This window comes from Tiliqua scincoides, chromosome 2 (assembly GCF_035046505.1).
Source record: "Tiliqua scincoides isolate rTilSci1 chromosome 2, rTilSci1.hap2, whole genome shotgun sequence".
In the NCBI taxonomy this organism is placed as follows: Eukaryota; Metazoa; Chordata; class Lepidosauria; order Squamata; family Scincidae; genus Tiliqua; species Tiliqua scincoides.
The window spans coordinates 81,689,682-81,703,373 of record NC_089822.1 but is presented as its reverse complement, the minus strand read 5'-3'; the positions used below and the strand labels follow the sequence as shown (position 1 = coordinate 81,703,373).

Sequence of the window (13,692 nt, the reverse complement as noted above, 5' to 3'; positions counted from 1 at the left end):
TGAACAGGGCAGGGTGAGGCAAGAATCCAGCAGCTCAGATGGCCAGGGCGGCCAAAGGAATAAGAGGATGGAGAAGGCTCCAGGAGTGCTTTATAAGGTGGGTCTGGGAATGACAGTATCTGGAAGTAAGCTGAAATCTCAGCATTTTACTAGCCAGAGCAAAATGTTGTCATTTTATATGGTGCCTGAATGTATCCCTCTATGAGACATGAATGGAAGCGGTGGAAAGATTTCAGTGAAAAACAATGACACAGAAAGAAAGAGCTCACCACCACCACCCCAACTACATTGTGCCAAAGTGAATATGATGGGAGGCATTAGGTTGCAATGGCCATTTTTTAAAGCAGCAAAATTTATAGGGCCCAATCCTGTCCAACTTTCTAGCACCGGTGCAGCCGCAATGCGGCCTCGAGGTTAGGGAACAAATGTTCCCATACCTTGAGGAGGCCTCTGTGACTGCCTCCCCACCACAGGATACAGTGCATGCCTCATTGGCACAGCTGCACTGGCACTGGCAAATTGGATAGGATTGGGCCCTGAGAGCCCAATCCTGAGCTTGGTGCGCTGCCTCACTGCTGGCACGCACTGTTGCAAACGTGCCGTAAGGCACATTTGCGGGTCCTACCGCCGGGCGAGTGCCAGTGGTGGCCCAGTGCTGGCCGGTGCTGGGCTACTGCCAAGCAGGTGCCTGACCTCTGCCGCTCAGCGGTTGTGCGGACCACCGAGCAGCGGAGAGGTAAGTGGGGGGGATGGGGAGAGGCGGGAAGGAGGTGTGCCGGGGAGAGGGAGCAGGGAAAGAGGGAGGCGGGACAGCTGCAGTGATGCTCCACCAGATTCAAAGCCTCTGCGTCGGGCTCACCGCTTGACATGGAGGTTTTTGATTCACCGCCAACCTTTTGTTTGGCAGTGAATTGAATAGCCCCATTGCAGGGCTACTCCCCTTACCTGGGGGATAGGGACGAAAATCCCCTTCTCCAGAGGAGCCACTGGTGGCTGTCCAAAGTGTGCAGGATGTGGCAGCAGTCATTTTCGGTGCCACTGCAGCCCTGTGCCCCAGGTAGCTCAGGACTGAGCTGTTTGTCACTTATCTTGCACCATCTAATTTCTGCTGGCCTTCATCCCTGGTCACTGACAAATATAGGTATATTGGCCAAAGGGCTGGAGGGATGGGACAGACATGAAAATATGTATCGCTTTCAGTAGTGAAGATCCTTTGATAGAAATTTCATTCCAAATCCAAAATGGCAATGCTAAGAATTTTGCAATGGGGGGGGCGGGGGGCTAGAGACCCCACATAGTTGGAGGTCTCTTGTTTGGCTTACAGTAGTTCCTAATGCAAATCAACTAACACAAGACAGATTTTTTTTAAAAAACAAAACCCATCAGATGACTCATGGTTAGGCTGACTCAATACAAAACACTATTGTCAGTTACCACTGTCAAGAAGAACAATTCTTTCAATAAGATATAAATAAACAGTAGAATGTTATACCTAATTTGCAATATGTATAAATGAAGTGCATCCAATGGACAGTGGTCCATTTTTTCACTTGAAGTCAAGCAGGGGGAAGTAAACTCCAAACTGCCTACAAATAAAAACTGAAACTAAAAACTGATTAATTTTTTTTTCTCTTTGTAGGCAATGATGTCAGGAAAGTTTTGGAGGATAAATTCAGAGACATGGCTCCAAAGTCTAATAGAGAGGAGATCTTGCTGAAGCTCCAGTCTTTCAAAGCCTCCATCCGAACCACCTAAAGGAAGCCACCACTATGGCCCTGGAGAGAGTTTGCCTTCTTTGTCTGCTGGCATCGGGAGTCATCACTCTGAAATGTGATCGGATTGTGCAAAATCAGGAGAATGAGAACAAGAGAAGCCGAGAGCTGCTGAAAGAAATGGGAAAGCCAGAGCTGCCTCAAGAGTGTCCTTATGAAATACCCAACTTTGTCTTCCCCATGAAAAAACTGCTGAGGTCCAGTAAGGAGGATGGAAGAACCGCAATGATGTTCATTCTGGAGCAGATCTCCAAAATATTTCAGCAGAATTTCACCCAAGCAGACTGGAACGTGAGAGTCACGGCCCAGCTTCAGGAGGCCCTGTACCAACAAAGTGTGCAATGGAAGAGGTGCTGTACTGCAGCAACTGGCAAGGAGGCCAGTTTTAAAGATCCACGTGTAAAACTAAGCCTGCTGGCCTACTTCCGAAGAATCCATACCTACCTGAAAGACAAAAAATACAGCCTGTGCGCTTGGGAGGCAGTGCGACAAGAAACGTGGAAGAGCTGTTTCGTGGGACTTGATCAGCTGCTGAACAAGCTTCAGGATTAAAAGTAAGGTAAGCACAGTGAAATACATTTCAAGGGAGAAATCCAAAGATAGGTATGCTGATTCTTAATTGGATAGGATTGCAGCCTTTGGGATATTTGGGGACTTTTCTTCAACAGATCAGCAGCTACTTGGGAGGGTTTTTCTTTATTTCAAATAAATTTGTAAACTTACGCTTACCAGGAACTTTTGATTTGTTTACTTAATCAGATTTGATTTTGTCATATGGGTGTATTAAAAAATTTTCCTGCTGATGATGTCATTTCTGGCCATGACATCATTTCCAGATTAATGACATCACTTCTGGTGGGTCCCAGCAGATTGTCATTCTAAAAAGTGGATCCCAGTGCTAAAAGGTTTGAGAACCACTGAATTAAGGGTTCCAATACTTTTGGATTAGGTCCCACCCCTTTTAAAGAATAACACCCAATATTTCTGTTTCTAAACTATTTATCCCAGTTGGAATTTTCAGAACTTAAATATACACAGCCTGGTTAGATCTGTTCATACAGTCCTTTCAGGTCAGGGCACTCAGCTGATGAAGGTTCAGAAACCTGACCAAGTTGCAGAACTGGCCTGGATGGTGGCTGTCAGGGACAGAGACTCCCAGGGAGGAGGCAAGCCGACCAAGGGGAGTAGTGTCTAGTTGCAGCATGTCTGCACCCCTTCCTGCTCCCCGCTTTCCCTTTCATGGACCATCAGCTGGACAGGGGGAAACTTTGGTAGTTTATATCTGCTGCCACTATCCCAGGTTACCAGAACCAGGAAGAGATGGGTCATCTGGGGAACACATCCCCTAGGACAGGATGTCAAACTCATTTCATATAGAGGGCCAAATAGCATTCATGATGCTCACTGAGGGCCAAAAGTGATGTCATTAGGCAGGAAGTGATGTCATTAAACAGGTCATGACCAAAAATAAGCACTTTTTTCTCACTTGGGAACTCATTCGCTGCAAATGACAGAAGAGAAAATATACAAATCTTGATCATATTTCAAGATATGGGAGAGCTCAATTTCCAAGTGGGCTGCCCTTTCAGCAGTAACATCTCAGCATGGCTCAGCAGCTGAGAGCCTGAGGGCTGGATAAAAAGCTTCCGCAGGCCGCATCCGGCCCCCGGGCCTTATGTTTGACACCCCTGCCCTAGGACAACCCACTGAATTAGCTGTGAACATGGACTAGTCAAAAAAAGGGACAAAATATAACTAGCTTATTAAGAATCCAAAAGAAAAGGAATCAAACAAAATGGGGAAAGAAAGGTGGGTCATAAAAGTACAAGCAGACAGAAAATGCCTGGATCTGGTTGGAAAGCATAAAGAAAAGGTTGGTCAAATGGATACAGCAACCAGCAGGTGGAGCTGCCATGCTACTTGAAAGTCACAGCCCCTCCCCCCCCTTCACTTTGCTAAGATGAAGTTTGCAAGCTGGCTGGATGGGAAAGAGATAAAAGAAAATCATTGCCCTGACTGTAATCTAGCTAGAAACATTCACTAGTGCTTAGCTACTTACAGTGCCCAAGGTATCATCAGGCACTGCACTTTTGGATGGTTGGCAACCTTCAGTCTCGAAAGACTATGGTATAAGCCTACAGCACCCGGTATTCCCAGGCGGTCTCCCATCCAAGTACTAACCAGGCCTGACCCGGCTTAGCTTCCAAGAAAGATTGGGCATGTGCAGGGTAACAGTTGCTGCCACTGCACTTTTATCTTTTATGTTAAAAGAGACAAAAAATACAGAAAAATAGCCAAATCTGAGCTGCAAATCAGAACCTCCCAGGTCTGACCTCTCTCCTCGGCCAGGAAGTCACTAGGTGACCATGGGCAAATCTGAGCCTCAACTCTCCAGCACCAAGATGAGGGTAACAGTACAGTGCATACTTTACAGAGCTTCTTGAAAGGACATCCCTACATCAAGACAATGTGCGTGTAGCATAATGTACGTATATTTCAGAAAGTGCTACACATTTTAAGCATTTTTATTCCAGGTCATCTTCTCCCTCCTCAGCTTCATTCATTCTTCAGGACTTCAGTCCTGCCTTCCTCCTCAGGTCCTGTTTGTTTGACTTTGCCTGTCATGTCTGCCCCATACAAAGGCTTTGCCTGAGTTTATGTACTCACTGGCATTGATCTCACCAGCCATTGAATTTGGGACACCTCTCAAGGTCTAAGGCCCATTGGCTAATAGAACTACTGACCAATTACATTAAATAGCATGTGTAGACATTGATCTGTCTCTTTCCAGCCTTTGGCTGTCTTTCTGCCATATGAATACAGGAGCCATATGAATCTGCCATAGAATGAATTGTTTCATTCTAATCACACAGGACTGACAAGCTACCTTGTCAGCACTTATAGGTTATCAGCAGGGAGCCACAAGTAACAATGTAACTTTTAAACATTTACCAGAGGGGATGTAGGCTCTAGCCTCTGAATAAAAGTGTTTCTCCAAACCGCTGACAGCCAAGGAGTTGTGATCACCACTAGCACAGATGCCTTGTTAAAAAGAAGAAGAAAAAAGTTGACCATGGTTTATTATATTGGTTTGGGATAGCAGCTGAATGGACAAAATGGCCCACAGGATGCTTCACAGGGGAGTGAGAGGGGTCTCTGTCTCTATTCCTGCCCACTACAGAGGACATGATCCAGTAGAATGTGTGCCCTGTCAATGATGCATAGATTTGAGCTTTCCTGATTTTCAGTTCACCAGCATATAAACCAATAAGTATAAATGTGGACAATATAGTTAATAATTGTTTCATTTGTGTTCCAGCCACGTGATCAAACCCTGGAACCATGTGAACAACATCCAGTCTCCTCCTGGACTCTCACCCATGGTTGCTTCTGCTTCTTTTTATCAAGGAAAAGTCAATCTGCCAAATTGGTTTATAACAGTCCTGTTGTCTGCATATGTTCCTTGATCAGATTTTCTGATTCAGGTGCTGGCTAACTGGAATACCTGACATCAACAAAACACAGATAGGGAAAGGATCAAAACCTCTGTGTGTGTGTATGCGCGCGCACGCGCGTGTTTTCCAACAGCAACCCTGAAAGTCTCTGAGAACCAAGAACTACATGCTTCCTATTGGATAGCGAAATCTCATGCAAGCTACCCAAAGCTGAGGAAGGATCACTTCTAGGTCAAATTTCACCAGCAGGGGGATCTCCAGGAGGAGCATTTGACTGGGAAAATTCACTTGATTCGAATTTCTAAAGGTCTGCAGGCAGAACTGATCCTAGAGAAGGACACACTCCGTCCAACAATTTATTTTTAAAGGGAACAGTCAAAGTGTTTATAAGTAAGTTGTGTCCATCTTCAATTGCATTATCTCAGTCAACTGAATCCAACCAGAATCTTCAGCCAGTTATGTTTAAAGAATGTACTGTGGGTGGAAACCAGCCAAGATGTTCTGTAGAATTGAGCAAGTGGTCACTTAATATTGCACTGTTACTATTTATTTTCTTATTGCGCTGTAAGGATATTTGTTACTGACATGTTTTAAAATGGATTATTTATATTTTCATAAATGTATTTATTTCACTTGTATTTTTATATGAACTGTTTTGTTGCTCCTTGAACTGATATACACAGTGAACAAAAGGATTGTATGAATAAAGGTTTGTGTAGAAAAAGGAATTCTGAGTCAAGTCACTTCCAAAACTCAACTCTACCTGGAATCACCTCAAAGTGGGGCTCGCTCCATGAATCATCAATCAGTGTATACTCCTGCTCTCTCTAATGTGCGCTCTCTAATTGTGTTTTTGGGGCATGTGTCTATGCACACAAAATGCAAACCTTAGGCTGTCCCTTTAATCAGAACTGAAGAAGTGGAAATTTTGAACTTAAAAATTTGGATTTTGAATTTGAAATTTAAGCTGAGTATTTGAAATTCAGAACTCGAATATAAAAAACACCCTGTTGGATCAGGCCACGAGCCCATTTACTCCAACTTACAGTATCTCACAGTGGCCAACCAGAACTCGTGCCTGTTTCCTGTTGCCCTTCCCTTGTATCTATCTCTGGCAGCCTATGGTACATCTGAATACCATAGGCTACTTCTAAGACCTGGAAGTTGCAGGTTTGTATTATGTGATGGACTTTTCCTCCATAAATCTTTCCAATTCCCTTTCAAAGACATCTAGGCTAGGTGTCATCACAATATCCTGTAGCAAGGAGTTCCATAGATTTATGTGCTCAGTAAAGAAATATTTATGTTCTAAAGCTTCCCTGGTTCTGATGTTCCCTGGTTCTGATGTTGTGTGAGAGGGAACATAACTTCCCTCTATTCATCCCATGCATAATTTTATCCCCAGGGCATCCATCAACATGATATTGACATTGCCAGCCTCCATCATCACACTCAACAAATGGGGAGGGGTCATAAATGGACAGTTGCAGAAAATGAAAATTGAACTGCATGAGCTTCACCCTCAATGAAGAAGAAACAGATGCAGCTAAAACTCAAGGCATGTTCCCAAAAATATATTATGTTTTAATTGAGTCCACCTGCATCCTTTCAAGAACCCTATACTAATTGCAAACTTGGTTCTGCCAAGCCAATCAGTAGGGCTGTGAAATGGGACCACCTACAGCAGGGGGTGGGTTTCTGCATATTCAGGGAAATCTCCAAGGACACAAACAACATTCCTTGGTAATTAAAAAAAGAAAGAAAGAAAGAAATCAAAACCAAAACCATCTGAACAGGCTCATAGCTTTGCAGGAGCCACAGGATATTGAGGCTGTGGCTCAGTACAGCATCCACTGAACATCAAAAAAGAAAATTCCAAAGGAAGGCATTGTCCTACTTGAGCTCTGGACAGTTCACAGTATCCTGGAGTGGAGGATCAGAGTCCAGGGATGGACATGCGAGTTCCTGAAACCCCCCCCTCCAGATGTTACAAGTTTGTAAAAGCCGTTATCCCCTTCAAGCCAGAAGTGCACTGAGGGGGATTTCTTAGGCTAGGAGGAAGCATGGGGTTTGATTGATTGCCACCCCAAATTGATTGCCACCTGCCAAGGGCACTCCCATCTGGAAAGAGAGTAGAGCCCCAATAAACTTACAGACCAACCCTACTGAGGATTGGGTTGTCAAGAGCAGCCTTTTGTGACAGTGGGTAGTGGAGCATGTAGCACTCCATCAGCAGCCATTCTGGGAGCGCTGCTGTGTGAGGTATCAGTGCTCCTAGTTCATTGTCAGAACTGCCTATACCTGCTGGAACAGGTAAAACAGAGGTGGGCAAAACTGGGAGCGAAGCTGCAGGAGAGGATGAATCTGGAGGTGATGGCAAGGGCCCATGAGACGGGGGTAATTTGTACCTGGGCCCAGGGAGGCCCAGAAGCCAAAGGAGGGGGCCTAGAAATATCCTGGGATCTTACATTTTCTGATTATAATGGAAGATCAGAAGATCATCAGGTGGATGATGTGGTGTTGACAGCAATTCCCTGTTTTGATGGCTGGTTGACAGTCCTGGGAAGGGAAGGGCTGGCTCCACAGCTGTAATCAATCAAGGCCAATGGAGACCTGGTTGGACACCTGAGCTTCATTTGACCTTGATGGGACTTTGAATGGACAAGGACTGAAGAGATGGCTCAGCTGAGCCTAATTTGGACTTAACAAGGTAGCTCACAGCTGAGCTGAATTTGGACCCAACAGGGGGCTGCAGGATAAAAGGCAGCTTCAGAAGAAGCAAAGGCTGACCAGAGCAGGATGCTGACCCGGCTGGAAGCCTGACCCAGAACTACAGGAGAAGGGGACTGCCAGGACTCTGCTGGAGGACACAGAAGACAGGACTGCCAGGACCCTGCTAGAGGAGATGCTCTGCTGGAGAGAACACTGCTGGAGAGGAGGGACTCTGCCTCAGAAGACTGGACTGTGCTTTGGAGATTGGATTGGACTTGGACTGGAGGCTTTAGACCTTTAACCACTGAGTTAAGTGGAGTTTTGGGGAGGGAAAGCCTCTGGACAAGGGGACTTGCAGGGAGTGCCTGTGTTTATAGCAATAAATTTGGTTAGTTGCTGTAGATAAGGAGTTCTGTGTTCATTCCTTTGCACACCACAGCTGTTGTTCCTAGAGATAAAGAGGGTGTTAATTAGCCAAAAAGCGGGCATTGGAAGGGAGTTGAGATATTTGGACAGGACAAATTGGCGTAGTCGGCAGGCTTCGAAAATTATGATAGGACACTGATCTCACCCAAACTCTCTGGCATGTAGTGGCAGCTGCTGCCACAAGCCCATATCTGCTGGACTGAGGAATGCATATATGACACTCCTTAATTAACAAAGGGCACAATCCTAACCAACTTTCCAGCACCGAGGTAAGGGCAATGCAGTTCTGAAGTAAGGGAACAAACATTGCCTTACCTTGAGGAGGTCTCCTTGACTGCCCCCCCAAATGAAGGATGCAGCACATGCCCCACTGGCACAGCTATGCCAGTTCTGGAAAGCTGGTTGGACTGCGTCCACAGTGTCAAATCTGGGAGGAAACTGGCCTGCTTCTGGCAAACTCTTTGGCTTGTGGACCCACTGAACATGAAGAAATGTATAGAACAGTGGTTCTCAAACTTCCTGGGAGATTTACTCCTGGGGCAAGTCTTTGCGGGAGCGCGGGCAGGGGCAGCAAAGCGATCCCCAGGAGGGGGGAGGGGGCTATCTTTGAACAAATGATACTTCCTCCCAGGGTCCAGGGGGTGGGGGAGCCCTGCAGAACGCTTGCTGGGCTCCCAGCAGCTTCTAAACAGTGAAAGTTCCAAGCGCAATTAAACCGGAAGTGGAATTTCCAGTTCATCGCGCTTGGAACTTTCACTGTTTAGAAGCCGTGGGGAGCCCTGCAAGCGCTCCGCAGGGCTCCCCCCACCCTCTGGGAGCACGTATGGTTTGTTCAAAAATAGCCCCCCTCCCCCACAGGGGCGGGATCCTGGGGATTGCTTTGCTGCTTTCCCCCTGCTCCCGCCCCTTAAAGGGAATGGGGCATTGTTACACAAGCAAGAACCACTGGTATAGAAACTCAGGGACACAGCTGTGGGACTACAGCTGCTGCAGAAGTGAGTTTTGGTCCTCACAGGACACTTTCCATTCTAGTGTGAGCCTAAATACAATGATACTAATTTTCTGCAATGATTCTCTAAATTTAGAAGATTTTGGAGAGACTTAGGAGTGTGTAGTGTGCTCGGTTTTCTGTATTATTGTAGCTAGCTGCCAACATTGTGCAGGAAGTTAGACCTGGGATCTGTATTGGGAACCACAGTAGACCTTGGCTCCAAAGACTTTTCTGGCTGTTGCCACCCTTCTTCTGCCTTGTTTTGCTTCCTCCCCAAACCTGTTCTGCCCATCCTCTTGTCACTCTCCACTGCTATGTTTCACCCCTCCCCACCCTTTTGGGAAGAGGCTCAAAAGTAAATTTGTACCCCTGATAAAATTCCTCTTGGAGGCCCTGGTGATGGCACACACCAGATTCCCTTTTCTTTAGCCTCCCTGCCCCCTTTATGTCCTTGCTCTTGCAATTTTGCCGACACGTGTCCAAGGAAACCCACTGTGGAACATTTAAATCCCCTTTCTTCTCCAAAACCTCACAATCTGCCCCACTGAATACTGCACACCCATTTGTGTCTTGGCTGCACCAGCGGGGGTGGGGGTGAGGATAGGATGGGGTTCTTAAGCCTAGTATAAAGGATGGCAATTTGATTGGAGAATGTGCAGCACGGAGACCCCCATTCGCCTTCCAAGCTCTCCCATACAGTATAGGCAGGGCAGGTAACAAATCTCCCATCCTGGCACTAAACTAATAATAATAATAATAACTAGGTATTTATATACCGCCTTTCTGGTCATCGGATTACTCCTCTGACTTTATTCAAGGCGGTTTACATAGGCAGGCGTTTCTAAATCCCTCAAGGGGATTTTTACAATCATCGAGGTTCTCTCTTTCAAGAACCAACAACATTTCAGCATGGATCTTCCTGGTTTGTTCTCACTTCTGGCCTCTAGTTCTCCCAGGCATGCTGACAAGTAGCTCCATCTCTCACGTGGAGGGCAGCCAAGACGCTTCTTGCTCACACCAAGAGCAGGTGGAATCACTCAGCTGGGCTTGTCAGCTGCTTCAAGGTCTCGCCATTCTCATTCCTTCAGGAAGCTGCCGGTGTCCTCGAACTGGCGACCTCCTGATGTTATCTTCAGGCTAACGGAGGCTCTACTCTCTAGACCAGACCTCCTGCCCTACTCCCGCCTGAGACTAGATGAGCAGCTTACCACACACCTACCCCTTAAGTTGCCTTTTTTGCATTAGAACATCATTTCAAAGAGCCCAGTATTGCCTATACTGACTGACAATAATGAGTGGCATAGTGGCAAGTTCTGTGGCTCTTCATGACAAACCCATGAGACAGTGTGACCCAGCAAGGGTCATCCAATGAGCTTCCTGATTGGGGATTTAAACCAAATTCTGTCTGGTAATCATCAGATTCTCCAGACATTCTAGGCCTGTGCTTTTCAACCAGTGGTACCAGTATCACACAAGTGATTGTGGACATGTAGATGTGTCACACATGTGTTGAGCCACCACAGTCCCAGGAAATCACATCTCGTTACTTTGCCTAGTTTGACTCCACTCCAAGTGGAGATGGCTGGGGAAGCAGTACGTCATCTGTAAGGGGCAGTTAATAATAATAATAATAATAATAATAACAATAACAATAACAACAACAACAACAACAGGTATTTATATACCGCCTTTCTTGGTCTTTATTCAAGACTTTATTCAAGGCGGTTTACATAGGCAGACTTTATTAAATCCCTTATTAAATAGGGATTTTTACATTTTCAAAGAAGGTTCTTTCTTTCAAGAACGACTACATTCAGGTGTTTCATTCCGATCTGGCTTCACATTCTGGCCTCCATCCTCCCACGCTCAGAGCAGATGGAATAGCTTGGCTTCAGCTTGTCAGCTGCTCCAAGGTCGCACAGTGCCGGTGGCCTCGAACTGGCGGCCTTGTGGATGTTATCTTCAGGCAGACGGAGGCTCTACCCTCTAGACCAGACCTCCTGCCCAAGGAGGGTAGACCAGACCTCCTGCCCAACTCCTGCCAAGTTAAGGGGCAGCCTGGGTCCTGTCCTTCCAAGGCAGACAGGTTGGTGGCCAAGGCAGGAATAGGAAGGCTATCTCTTCCTGCAGGAATGACTGTGTGGTAGTTGCTATGGTCTTTCCACAGTGGCTTAAGTCATGGAGTTGGTGTGCTGTGATTGGCTGTGTAGTCAGTATTCTCTATTCCATTGCAGCACTATGGATGGGGTGGAGGGTGTTGGGATTTAAGGGTGAGTTTTTTTTTGTTTTGTTTTTTGGTGTTTTTTTTTGCTCCCCATTGATTTCTCTGGATGAATTTTGATCATATGCCAGTTTCAACACTGGGATAACATGCTGGCATTTGAGATGTGGCTGTTGTCTGGAGAGGAATTGGGATATGACATCTGCTAGTTTCTTCCTGTCCCCCCAAGGCCCTCCCATGTCTCTGCCCTATTTCGGCACTTTCACTGGCTGGAGTTGTGGCAGCCAGCATGGAGTCATGCTAGTTTCCAGGGTGCTCCTGCTAGCACAGCTGCAGATTCAATGGCACCCTAGAATTTCTGCCACATCTTATGCTGCTCTGAACAATGTTTTTAATATATGCGATTGCACTGTGAATTGGGCTGCCACTGCATTCGGAACATGTGTATTACCACTGAACTACATTCAGTGGCAACTATGGCTTAGGTGGGCAGCAATTCACCCAGCCAGGGTCCTTTATACATCCTTGTCCCCACAAACTAATGCCTGCCACAGCCATTGCCCTTGACTGTTCCAAGGGATGAGAGGCGCAAACACCATCTGCTCAGGGCAGTTATGGCAGCAGTAGTCACAGCAAGAACACCTGGGCACAGAGTAGAGAGGACTCTGACAAACATCTGTTTCCCAGGAGCCCTCTTTGCTATCATCACCTTTGCGAGAAGCAGAGTCAGGAGTCTCAAGATCTGTCTGACACCACTGACAGCATCGGGCTTTCTAAGGCTGCAGTTCTTAGGGGTACATCTCATTGAACTCAACGTGGTTAATGTCTGAGTAGATGTGCACAGGACTGAACTGCATAGCTGTCATTGTGAGGGCAATAACACGACCTGATTTTATTACTGAAACCTCATTGCCACCCATCATCTGATGGCAGCATAAATATCCCTGCCATTGACATACCAGAGTTCTTGAGCAGTTATTTTCTGATGACAATCACTTCCAAAGAATGATTGGCATTTCTGGGTACTGTAATCGTAACTGTTTGCACTGTGAAGAGTTACATTTCTACACCGTACACTAGGAGGCAAAATAAAACGACAATAGAGCTCAAAAACTGCAACACAACAACAGTCTAATGTTAACAAATTGGAAGGAAGGTCTAGTAAACAGCATCAGCTTCTCCAAACAATCCTCAGATGCACTCAGTCCATGCAGGCAGCTTTAATACTGCTCGTTCTGCCATTGGTGTCAATGCAGGGCATCCAGGTGTTTATTGCGTGGGTGGGCTGCAGCTCAGATTGAGAGCTTGCAGGGCCGGCCCATTCATGAGGCCAACTGAAGTGGTGGCCTCAGGTAACAGCCCAGCAGGAGGCATCCAGTTCCATCCATCTGGTTGTCTCCACTCATCCCCCTTGTCCCATTCCTCCTTGTCCTCCATTCCATCCCACCCTCCTTGTCCCAGACTGGAAAAGAAGAGAGGAACAAAACCAAAGTATGGTGGAGGAGAGGGTTCGAGCAGGGGTGTCAAACCTGTTTCGTAACAGAGCGCTGAAGTTAGCATTCATAATGCCTGCTAGTGCCAGAAGTGACATCATTAAGCAGGAGGGGCTATCATTAAGCAAACGACGGCTAGAAATAAGCACTTTGTTCTCACACAGAAACTCGTTAGTTGCAAATGACAGAAGAGAAAATGTGCAAACCTTATTCATATTTTTCAAGTTATGAGAGAGCCCAATTGTCATGCCGGGAGTGTCCAATGATAATGGGGGGGGGAAGATAAATGGCTTCTGGGGGCCACATTTGGCTCATGGACCTTATGTTTGACACCCCTGGGTTTGAGAGTGTTGGAGGAACAGAGGCAGGCACATCACCAGATGGGGGGGGGGGAGCAACATTTGGCCACCTCAGGCACAGGATGTCTTGGGGCAGCTCGGGGGCTGGTGCAAAATAGTGGCCGAACTATAACTCTTGACTTCCCTATTTCAAATTTTGCCTTTGCCTTGAAATCAGAGGGCAAGCCCTTCTCACTCGGTGTCCACTGCAAGACAAAGCTAATAATACTTGCTCACCACACTGGTCATAACACTTCATTGTGCATTACCTTGAAAGCGCTGCG

At 46.4% G+C, this 13,692-nt stretch overlaps 1 protein-coding gene across 1 annotated transcript; it reads left to right on the top strand.

Annotated features, from left to right (window-relative positions):
* The first annotated feature begins 1,769 nt into the window (after window positions 1–1,769).
* On the top strand, window positions 1,770–2,324 carry LOC136638543 (interferon beta-like). The gene has a single exon (XM_066612585.1). The coding sequence runs from the start codon at window positions 1,770–1,772 to the stop codon at window positions 2,322–2,324; it is 555 nt and encodes a 184-aa protein (XP_066468682.1).
* The last annotated feature ends 11,368 nt before the right edge of the window (window positions 2,325–13,692 follow it).

Bases quoted from the DNA above. Each gene is read 5' to 3' on its own strand.
- LOC136638543 (XM_066612585.1), top strand. From the start codon at position 1,770: ATGGCCCTGGAGAGAGTTTGCCTTCTTTGTCTGCTGGCATCGGGAGTC.